At 35.1% G+C, this 12,614-nt stretch overlaps 1 protein-coding gene across 2 annotated transcripts in view; it reads left to right on the top strand.

Moving 5' to 3' along the window:
• Positions 1-12,614, top strand: part of LOC117793599 (netrin-A) — a 66,683-nt gene that overhangs the window by 38,146 nt on the left and 15,923 nt on the right. For both annotated transcript variants that reach the window (XM_034633960.1, XM_034633961.1), the window contains exon 2: positions 2,631-2,819. In XM_034633960.1, coding sequence (XP_034489851.1) covers positions 2,631-2,819 — 189 coding nt within the window. The remainder of the gene's footprint in view (positions 1-2,630; positions 2,820-12,614) is intronic.

Genomic DNA, 12,614 nt, shown 5'->3' with positions numbered 1-12,614 from the left:
AAACATAAAGCGATCAAATACTTTAACCAATAGCGATTTTCGTATACGCTTCTCATACGCAAATACCAGACAGATTTATATACAGATAATATGAAATTCAATAACTTATACAAATATTTTTTAATTCCACAAATTGACTACAAATAACTGCAATAAATAAATGTATAACATTAATTATTATGTGTACGAAAACTCAAGACTTGTTATAGCTTTGTATCTAAATATATACACTTACATATAAACACATTATGGGATATACCTTAGGTATATATTTTTATTTATTTCATTGATTCTACACAAATTATGCTTACTGTTTGTTAAGCGCGCTAGGGACTTTATGTACAATTTTTAAAATATAAAAAAAAAATTGCACCCAAACATATTCACAAAATTATTTAATCCCAATTGGGTATTTCTATTTCTCATTCTGCAGATACATATACACATATTTTATTTATGTTTATGAATAGTATTTGTTATAGAATAAATTCTATATCACACATTTAATTTAATTACTTTAATTTTTTATCATTATTATTTTTTATTATACCCGTTACTTAAAAAATAAGTAATAGGGTATATTGTATTCGTTGGAATGTATGTAACACGGAGAACTAGGCATCTCCGACCCTATAAAGTATATATATTCTTGATCAGCATCAACAGCCGAGTCAATATAGCCATGTGTGTCTGTCCGGCTGTCCGTTCGTCCGTCCGTCCGTCCGTCCGTCCTGTGTGAGCTCCTAGATCTCAGAGACTATAAGATATAGAGATACCAAACTTTCACTCAAGCATCTATATACCTCACGCCGATCAAGTTTGTTTCAAATTATGTAAGGATATATAAGACTAACTTAAATGCAAATTCTATAAGTTTGGTTATGATATATCATAAAACCAAAAAGTTTTTCATACTTAAACTTGATTTTCGACCGATGGTTCGTATGGCCGCTATAAGATATAGTGGTCCAATCGAAAAAAGAAACAAGCTTGATCTGCCTACATTATAGAGGAATCTAAATACCAAGTTAAGTGTCACTTGCTTTTTATATGTTCTTTTAATTTGGATATGAAATTTTCTATGTCGATTTTTAGGCAGTAAAGGAGGCGTGGCCAGATTCTGAAACTAACTGGATCTGCTTACAATATAGAGGAACTTACATACCAAGTTTGGTGTCTCTAGCTCTTATAGTCTCTGAGACCTAGATGTTCATACAGACGGACGGACAGACGGACATGTATCGACTCGGCTATTGATGCTGATCAAGACTATATATACTTTATAGGGTCTGCCACGCCTCCTTCTGCCTGTTACGCACATATTCCATAAAAGAAACTTAATAGACCCTTGTACTTTTTTGACGTCTGCAGACGCCAGGACAGACGGACATTTCTATATATTGACTCGGCTATTGATGCTGATAAAGAATTTATGTACTCGATAGAATCTCCCACTCCTCCTTCTGCACATTTTTTTTTATTTTTATCAAACTTATCAGACCGCAGTAGTTTTTTTTAGTACGCGGTCTAAAACAATTTCTTTGAATTATTAATGCAGAAGTATTTATTATATTCTGTTTAATATTATGTACAAATTTTATATTTATATCTAGTATGTTTATGTACTCATCAATTGAGAATCAAAAAATATTGTTGTTAGGTGGTACTGAATTAAAAACTAATTTAATTGCTATTCAAGCAAAATGATTTTTATTGTTTTATGCCAGTCTTCAAGTAAATGATTAACAAATAATCCGCCGGCATTGGACATTACAAGGTTTCTTTAGAGAAAAATTGATCTTGAATCATGAATGTCATACTCATACAATACTCTTCATGTGCGTTTATGAGTCTAAGGGTTTAAAATTTAAAATTAACGTTATGCGCACATGTTGTCCAAATTTGTAGTAAGGAGCTACCTTAAATCTCTGAGATCGAAGCAAGACCAATCTTAAACGACATACATTTGCATAAAACTATTATGCACTATTTATTACCAAATTGTTTTGGGCTCAATTTATGAAATTGTTGTAAAATAAAATTCCTTGGACTTTTTTATACTTTTGCTATAAGTTAATATAAGCTCTTTTTTCTTAATGTTGAGAAACAATTGATGCTTATTTAATTAGAAATGAGACAGTAGCACTATTGATAAGAAGCTTAGGACAACCAGCGAGAGGAGTAAGCTGAAACAGTCGACTCGATAGTCGAGTTGTCGCCAATGTGATTGTGATTGTGATGATTGCTCTTAAAGTCGCTTAAACAAATTGACGCATAAATTATGCAATTAAAGCCAATGTCCCGCTAGACAAATGATGTGCCTTGGCCTCATTAGGGCCAACAGCCGCCACTTACCATCAGCCATCAGCTGCAGAAACATCATCAGTACAAGTACATACAACTCGGGCCTCTTCTTGAGCTTGTTGGGCGATTTGTGTTCCATTTATTTTCATTTATCGCAATGCCAAATGAAAAATCGTCAAGTAAGACAGTCGGAGAGAGAGTGATAAAGATATCGATAGATAGTTGGCACTTGGCATGCAAATGGCTCAATAATCTACATCTCATATGTCCATCAATATATTGAGCTCTCTTTCTAATGATCCGTCTCTAACTTTGTCCATTTCCAGTGTGCAATTGCAATAATCATGCGCGTCAATGTCGCTTCAATATGGAAATCTTTCGGGTATCGCAAGGCGTCTCTGGCGGCGTCTGTCAAAACTGTCGACACTCAACCACGGGACGCAACTGTCATCAGTGCAAGGAGGGATACTATCGGGATCCCAACAAGCCGCTGAATCATCGCAAGGTGTGCAAAGGTAAGTCAACGGTGATAAATTACATTCTTAAGCTACATAAAAGCCAACTAGAGCTACACATAAATCAATGTGCTTTCATGCACCGAATTTAGCCAGGCTATTTGAATGTTTCGTCATGCCGAATCTAAATCAACAAATTCCATCATGAATCGCCTCAAAATTTAATTAACTGTTGCCACAACAAACAATCAAGAGTACCAAAAATACACATTCGAAATTCCTGTCCAATTAACAATAATTAGTTCAAATATTGACCAGCCAACTATCCACAAATCCGAGCCCAAATCTGTTGAACCAACGACTTTGTGAAAATGTTTTGATGTAATTTATTTACGCTATAAATTTTGCCACATTTGCCAATCAATCGGCAATAAAAAACTGAGAGCGCATCTAAAATCCAAAACTGGCAACGATTTGAGTTGAAGATTTGAGCTGGAGATGGAGATGGGGAATGATAGAAATGAGAACAAAGAATAGAGCATGAATTTAAGCAGCAGGAATTGAGCAGCATGGTCAGCTAATTTATGAGCTGGCAATAATTTTCACGCGCCGCCTAATCAACTCGACCAAATAAGGTGGCCAACAACAGATGGCTGGCCAAGAGTAAAAATGGGCAACTTCTATTTTTGGTTCATATGAATACTCGAAATACTCACACGTACTCGTGTTCGTATTCGTATCTATCCATCTAACAATTCGGGCACAGCAAATTAAACCAAAATTTCATATGCCCAATTGCAAATTGAATTTGTAAACAAACAGAAAATTAAGTTAAGTAGTAGTGGTAGTACAATAATAATAATGAAAACAAACACAAAAATTCTCTGCAAACAAATTGTTTGCATGTAATGACTGTTGTTCCTGTTTTTGTTCTCGTTCTTCTTGTTGGGCCCCCCGCCCGTCCCCATCTGCGTCCGCGTCCAGCTGCGAATTGCGTATACGCCGCATGGCCCATTTGTCATCATTTCTCAAAAGACGTCGCTGATGCTGACTAACCATCATAATTCTGAAAAGCCGTTAAATCCAAATCAAAATCTTATCGATTTTTAATTAATTATACAACACAACAAAAACGAAATCCACTCGAAGAACAAAACAAGGCAACCGACAAAAAAATCATCAGTATTTACAATACAAGGCCAGCCGAATGCGCACATCGTAAATAAGTAAGGCAAGCAGCTCACACACACACACACACACACACTCTCTCAAACGAAAGCTTTATGAGTTTAATCGTTGGCGGCTTCTCTTTGCTGACTTATTATTTTTATTTCGTTTTTTTTTTTCAATTGTTGTCGGTTTCAGTTTTTGCTTTATTTTCACAACGTCGAAAGAAATTTATTCATTTTAATTTTGACACGCGTGCAATTTGTTTAAAACATTTTTGCATTGTGGTTTTACATTTATTCTCATTGTTGTTCCACTCGTTCTTGTTGCTTGTTTGCAAAATGTTTTACGTCATGTTTTTGGGTCGGGGCGGCCATTTGGCGACGTTGCCTTTTAATTAGTCAACCGCCTTGGCTTGTCTGGCCATGTCCGTACTTGTCTTGACTTGCCGCAAGTGCTTAATGCAACATTTTCGTTGTACAACAATTGCAAATCCTTAAGATCCATTAGAACCAAGTGAACCAAGGTATCCGGCGGTTGACGCAATGACGCAACCCACAAGAAGTGGCACACATTTCAGATGAAAACTCTTTGATGGATGCGAAATGATAATGGATAAACTTTTAGGAAACCATTTGCGAGAATAAACATTTATACACAATCGACTACGAGTACCTTGAAAAACCACAATAAATCAACAAATATAATCACATCAATTTATCATCTCCATTAGATGCCAATGCCTCGATATATGGTTGAATTTGCAAAAATTAAATTTTTCTCAAGAATATTTCCATCTCAGCGGAAGCAACTAATCGCAGATGTTTGTTTAAAATATCTACAGGAAGAAAGAAATTCGAAGAAAGATATTTTCCAATTAATATTCATCGCTAGAACAAAAAAAAACTTCAGGTGAAACTTTAGTATATACACTGAAAAAAAAGACCAACTTCTAAAAACAAGAACATTCATCTTAAATATTACTATTATATTACCAAATTACTAAAACTACGAATATTAATCAAAAAAGTCTTAAAATCTTAATATAAGAATAAAAATCTTAAGTTAATAGGAAAATATTAATAGGTATTATTTCGTATCAAACAAATAGTGGCATCTTGGCGCTCTGGTTAGAAAGGCCGCTTCAGTTGTGAAGCAGTAGGCGGCGGTTCGAATCCCACGCGTAACAAATTGAAATAACATTTATAAAATTACTATAGCTAAAACAGAACGAATAAATTAAAATTTAATAATAACAAAAATAAAAATAAAAAATAATTTTATAATTTAATTTTTTGATTTTAATTTTAAGAACATTTATTCTTAAAATAAGAACTTGGTCTTATTTAAAATGTTCTTAAAATCAAGATGTGTTCTCTTAATTTAAGAATTTTATGTTCTCGACGCATTTGTTAGACCAAAAATCTTAGTTCTGAGACCAAAATCTTGAATTTAGAACATTTTTTTTATCAGTGTACTGGCAATCTCAGGGCATGCATGAAACTATTGGCAAAATATGCATTTCTTAAGAATAATCTTATGCAACGGAAGACAAGTTCAGAAACTTTAAGAACTTAAGACTAGCAATTCTATTTTTATCAGAAACATAAGCTATTTCAGCTTTATTCGCATAATTTATCGGAATTTACATTCCTAGCACTTTCAATAACATTTTGGTGTATGTACTTACTCTTACAGCAATGTATACGGAAAACAATTAGGGAATTTCTTTAGAAAAAACCTCATTCAAACGAAGAAAAGTTCAGAAAAATTTTCAAATTATAAGATTACGCAATTCTTTTGCTGGTTTAGCGACCTTTCTAAGCCTCAGCTCCTCAAGTTAATAAAAAAATTGCAAATTTGATATTGAACATTATTTGATATTGAATACGTTTCCTTATTTATATATCCAGCAATTCTCTTTACTTTTTAGTATGTGTACAAGTACACTCGTATATTCCAAGCCAGGACGTAGGTTATTTAGAAAAAGAAATTTGAATTTATATAAAAGTTTTATTTCAGAAGTGAGTTTACGTTTTTTTTTTTTATTTGAGAAAGTCTCTACCGATCTTACAATGTCTGAGTGAAAATATTTAATAATCGTTTTTATACCGTTTATAAATTTAAGTCAACAGTTTGAGAGACATATATTTTTTTATTAAGAAACGAATAATGTTTTTTGTGCGGTATTTTGAATTTAAGATTTAAATGAAAATATCGAAAAATTTCTAACCCTTTCAATCCTACTTCAATAAATATCTTAAGCTACGCTTTATTAATGCATCTATAAAGATTTCGTGAAAAAGTAAAAAACACAATTTTCGTACTTTAAATATATTTTTTTATAAAACTATTGCCACACATTTTTGGTATATATATTTATAAGCTTTCAGAAAGCGTTAAGCGTTTAAAAATTGGCTGATGCATTCTTGAGTAATAATGAAGCATTCTTACTGTTACCTCTGAAAAAAAAATGGTAGAATAATGGTTATTTTGTTGCCTAGTGTAATACACTACATCTTACTTACTTTCTTATTTACTTATTTTCGGAATTTCTTTGTCAGTCGCTTGCAATTTGAAATGATGTATAAATTTATTCGTAGATTGCAAATCACGCGCTGCTCGCATGTCTCGCATTATAATTAACGCCTTAAAGCGAATTCGGAGTTGATGGTGACTTCCGGAACAGAAGTGAAGGAGTCTCGACATTGCTGCTGATGATGATGATGATGCTGATGCACATTTGTTGTTGCCATGATTTCGATTTAATTTAAATATTCAAATGATTTACTTGAGCTCAGCAGACACGAGCAAAACATCGACGAACAGACGCTGCCAGCCATAACTCATCAGTTACAGTGGGCAGGGTTGTAGAAGCGGATGCACAGGCAAACCATTACATAAACGTACTACAAACATACACAAACACACAAAGATACTTTTGGGATTCGGACATGTTGTCAAAGCCATTTTGGTTTCGGCTCAGCCAATTTCCTTATTTGCGCAAATGTTTCAATGACCGGAAAATTACATATTATTATTTGTCCAATGAGAGATTGCCAAACACACACACACACACACACACTCATACAAATGACTGACCGTAATTCATAATAGTGCTGTTGCTGTTGTTGTTGTTGTTGTTGTAGGTCTGCTGTTGCAGATTTCAGGATAATTAAAATCTCTGTCAGCCCCAAAAACTATGCTGTGCTTTTTGTGTCGCCGGTGTCACATCATTAATTTCCCACATAAAACTAAGAAAACCTACTTTGGGTTATATACGCTGACATACCTTAACTTAAATATTATTCAAAAATCTAAGCAGATTATTAGCTTATAACTGATATATATAGCATATCACACGTCAACTTAATATCTCTGCATCAAACGTCTTGACAACGTTGTAATACTCAACCGTGATGATACCGCAATTTGCCAACTTACACGGTATATCATAAACGATGCCATATTGAGAGCGTGTCGGGTCATGGGGGCAGCCATGAATACAATTAACAATATCCGAAACTAAATACGTGAAATTAAAAGCCATAAAATCACAAAGTCACGTGCGAAATGCTACAGCAATAACAGCAATAGCAACAGCAGCAGCAGCAATTAAAATAATGTCATGAATTACCTAACTCACACACATACACACAGACAGACACACACACACACACACACACACACACACACACACACACACACATACACTACACATAGAGAGGAGCAACTTTTTTTACTGCCCATTTAGCCACAAAGTTCATGAAACACAGCCGCTGCCACCGTAGCCATTAGACAAGCAGCTGCGGGGGCGACTCATGCCAAGGGGAAGGTTAAGGGTAAGGACTTCTTGCTAAGGAGTAAGGGTAAACCCAAGGTTGAGGTTGACGTTGAGGTTGAAAGAGAGAGAGAGTGTGAGGGTGGCCCAAATAGCGTTGAATATCGCTCAAACATTATTAGAATTTCATAAAATGCGCATTGCAACTGTAACAAATCGGTTAAAGGTCGCTCCAAGTCGTTGCCTTCTCGAGGGTTGCAGCCAACTTAATTGAATGGCACAAGAAAATGCATTTATCATCAAAGCCGGCAACAGCGGGGCATTGCAAATGCGAGTGGGAGGTGGCAGCTAGCCAGTAAGCCATAATGGTTTTTAAAACTAAGCTGCAAAAATCTATTACAAATATGTGTGGGTCGGAAGGCAGAGGGCGGGCAGAGAAAAGGCAGAGAAAAGGCAGAGAAGGGGAGGGAGAACTAAGCGGCGTAGCAAATTTAACGCTGGCAAAGCAATAAAAGTTGATGCCAGGACAAATTTTCAAATTTTGGCAACAGAAAAAAAAAGTACAGATAAGAAGTCGACTTGACTATGAGATGCCCCGTAGTCAAAAATGGAAGGCAAGTCAGACACGATAGCTTCGATAGGTGACGTAAAAATACATCGAAGCATCTAAGAATCGATTATCGCGAAAGCGATTTCACACTACTTTAATTCGATTGTATTTTTGTCGATGAGTCGAGTTAAGTAAATCGAGTTAAATCAATTCAATTTGCTATAGTTTTTTTATCGTAGTTCATTTATTTAATATTTGATGAACGACCAAATTATATACAATCGAACCTAATCTGAAAGATTTAATAGATTACCACAGCAGCACATTCTAACATTTCAAATAGTTAACATACCACATATATGTATGGAAATATCGATGAATCGGTATATTTTAACGATAAACTGACAGTTCGATCGGCGACTTGTTCTATCGATTCGATGCTCCAATTTCGGAATCAAATATATTATAAAGTGTTTAATTGTTTATTTTTACCATGGAAATCAATTTAAGCTGAATAAAATAAATACTGCAAAAACTCAACACTTCTGTTTCTGTATCCTAATAATATACATAAATGAACTCAGATTTCTTTGCTTGCTGAATCGATTGAGATGAGGTCGTTGATAAGTCAGAAATCAACTCATAATTCATTCGTATGTACATATCATCGTATCATTAAGTATAAGAAGCATTTCTGTGTCTTATCGAAGCTCTTCCATTGCTCTTTTACCACGTTTTGTCGAGCTGATCAACCCTTGCGACTCTACGGCGGGTTAGAGTATAGACATTGCATATCAGGCAACTTCGTCCACTCACCCACACACGCAGACACAGGCAGACATATACTATTTATATACACAACCTGAGGCTGGCCACGCTTATGGCTCTCTGGCGGCTTTTGGGGGGCATGGGCTAGAATTTGAATTATGACATTTTGCATGCGAGTTGACATTTAAGGTTGTGCAAATTGTTCGAGCGTCAAATTGGCGCTGCCATTTCGTTGACTCCACGAGACCGCGACGGCACTGATAATACACCCCTCGCAGTCTTGCCCTCGCAGTCTTCCCCTCGCAGTCATCTACTCTCAAAGTAATTCAACATTGCCTACTTTTGCGCGCATCGTTTGATTTTCAATAGTCTTTATGTCTGCGCCTCAATTTTTAACGCACAATTTGAAAAGCGCGCCAAAGTTTCGAATACAATTGAGGTCTTATTTCTTTTGCACTCCCACGCAACTTTCCACTGTCCCACTCTTCCCTCTAGCATTGCCCACTCCTTTCACCTGCCGCTAAAAACTTTGCAGTCTTCCGTGTTGTACATGCAACAAAATTGTAACAATCCATTTGAGCAGAGGTCGTCAGTAAGAGCATCTTCGTTTTCCGTTTGCTGTCTGCCGTCAGTAAGGGATTCACTTGCGTCTTCTTCTTTTGCTCATTTCGACGTCGGGAAAGTTGAGCGAACTTTACGCCAGTTGCAACCGCGACAAAGTTTTTCCCAGGGCGTGGTCTAGTGGGTGGTATAGTGGGAAACCCTGCCAAGAAGGGCATAACTTTTGTCGCGCCGTGCGGAGTCATTGATTTATTAATAGGCCAGTAAAGAGAAGCCATCCTCCGACCGACCGACCGCCCGCCCGCCCGACTCCATCTTAACCAAATTAGGCAGAAAGTAAGGAACGAATATTTACTTTTTAAACAATGAATTGAAGTTTTCAGCTTAAATTTAAGTACATTTAATGCCCAAAAATTTAACATTCGCCGTCCAATTGCGAATGCATTCAATGAACACATTATATGCATATTATTATGTTGAATACGCCTCCGAAACATGTCTTTTTTTATGTCTTTTAATTGAATTTAAAATTGTATTCATATAGCCTATCTCTTCGTTTTGTGCATATTATAATTATTGTATCAATAATTATTTAACAAGAGTCTATATTAATATTCTATTTATTCGCATGAACAAAATCTGTAAAATTCTCCTCATGAAACGTTCATGTAGTAAGAATCATCTACCACTATTTAAATTTTAAAGAATAAAATTTTTTCAAGACAAGACTGCAATCGATTGATATGATTCTGGGCACATAAAGCCCAAAATATTTATTATTATTTATCTGTAAAATTTTTCTTTTAAATGTTTTGGATTTGTGGTCAAAGGGTCCGTGGTATCCAACATTTTGGTGCTTCTAGTTGTTACCGGCTCTGAGATCCTTTTGCTTGAACTACAAAGATCGGACTACTAGTTACCATAGGATCAATCGGTCGAAAGACCGAAAATCTGCTGATATTAGTAAACGGTTTTTAAAGATAACATATCGTCGTAAATATACTTATGGGTGCATATTTTTAAATTCACAAAAACGCACACAATACTTTTGAATCGAACCATACAATAATAGATCTCTATTAACAGAAAGTTCAAACCACACTGAAAATAATGAATCACTAATTATAAATATAAAAAATTTTGGAATCCTAATAAAAAGTGTAAATGTATTTATTATGTTTTACCAAGGCTGCTAGCCGGTTCTGAACCGAACCTTGCTGAACCGGTTCAAGCTTTTAAGCAGACTGAACCGGATCATGAACCAAACCCTTGAAATTATTTACCCGGCGAGCCCAAACCTAAACCGAACCACTTTCCTTATTAAAAGATAATTGCATACATTTTTTGCATTTCTAATATTGCTTAATAACTATTTGAGACTTCGGATAAATATAAGTCATATTAAAATCTTCAAATAAATTTAGATAATTAGTAAAATTCGTTTATTTTTATTTTCAAAATTTAATTGTTCAACAAAAAATGGAATCGATAAAAATTTATTTTTGCATTAAATTGAACCAAGGTTCGAATCCTAACGTTAACCAACCCTCTTGGTCTCGTTTATTTAAAAATCAATTAAATTAAAAATAAAATGGTCATTTAAACTATAATCACTATATTATAACGCAAATTCTAATCAAAATCGGTTTTTCGACGCGCAGTAAGAACTCATTTCGAAATATAAAACATTCATATTTGCTAGAGCTGCAATGATTCAGACAAGTACTCATTATTTATACAATGTATCGGACTGTTCCACGGTCTGTTTAGTGTTCAGCTGCAGCAGCAGTAGTCATCAGTCCGTCCCGGTCAGGTGTAATCCCTCTCTCATGGCAAATGATTCTATTGCGACTCGACAAGGAAATCTTTTCATAATTCTTATTTTGTGTTTGGTTTCTTTTGAAATTTTGCATGAATCTATTTGGCCAATAATAACAAACAGTCAGTGAGAGCAACAAGAAAATTAGAAGCAGCCCCTGAAGGCAGCTGTACTTTTTATTGCCTACAATTTTTTTTTTTCGCTGGACTACGAAATTTCGGCTAATATTTTATGGCAGTTGATGGAAGTGGGCGCTGCGACGACGACCACGTCGAATTTGTGCTACGCACTTTTTAGCATGCGGCCAGTTGAATGGATAGAATAAGTTTAAAGGGAAGAGGCATGGGGTCTGCCATTGGGGTCGGGGTTGAGGTTGTGGCAGAGGCAGAGGAAGAGGCAGAGGCAGAAGAAGAGACGTGGGTTGCGTTCGCTTGCGTAAAGTTGAAATAAACAATAACAAATTGCGCTTGATTTGCTTTATGATGTTTACACTTTACCCAGAGCCGCCCTGCCCGAATATAAGTGTGTATGTGATTGCGAGTGTGATTGCGAGTGTGAATGCCAGTGTAAGTGTGAGTGTGACTGTGAGTGTGAGTTCAAACAGCGCGCACAGCGAAACTTCGGTTAATTAATTTTTGGAAAGCCAAGCAAAATAAATAAAAGCCAAACAGATTTTAACCATTGTAAATAAAAAACAGGCCAGACAGCCCAAAAAATTTAAAGGCAGAAAATTGTCCAAATGAAATTCCTGATAATGAAATAAAAACCAGGCCAACTTTATTGTATATCTACAGTGTGATTGATGGATGTTAAATATGTAGGTACATCATGTCTCTGCACAAATCTACTCTCTGTTTTCAAAGATCATTTCCAAAGTACCATCAACGGAACCCTCCGACAGGTGCAAAGTTCCTAAGACTTAAATTAAATATAAAATATAATAATATCATATATATAAATCAGGGACCGTTAATAATAGTTTTTTTTTTTATAAAAAAAACCCTAACTTTAATTTCTATTTTTTTGATCAAAAAAATTGATTACTTCGGAATTTTATTTTTTTGTGATCAAATAAAATGATTTTTCTGATTTTTTAAGTTTGTTTTCAATGATTATCATTAGTTTTGAAAAATTTAATAAAACTTACACCATAATCATTATATTTGATCACACAAAAAAAAAATTCCAAAGTAATCATTATTTTGGATC

This window comes from Drosophila innubila, chromosome X (genome assembly GCF_004354385.1).
Source record: "Drosophila innubila isolate TH190305 chromosome X, UK_Dinn_1.0, whole genome shotgun sequence".
In the NCBI taxonomy this organism is placed as follows: Eukaryota; Metazoa; Arthropoda; class Insecta; order Diptera; family Drosophilidae; genus Drosophila; species Drosophila innubila.
Note: the sequence above shows the minus strand (reverse complement) of the source record. Positions and strands in the feature narration are given on the sequence as shown.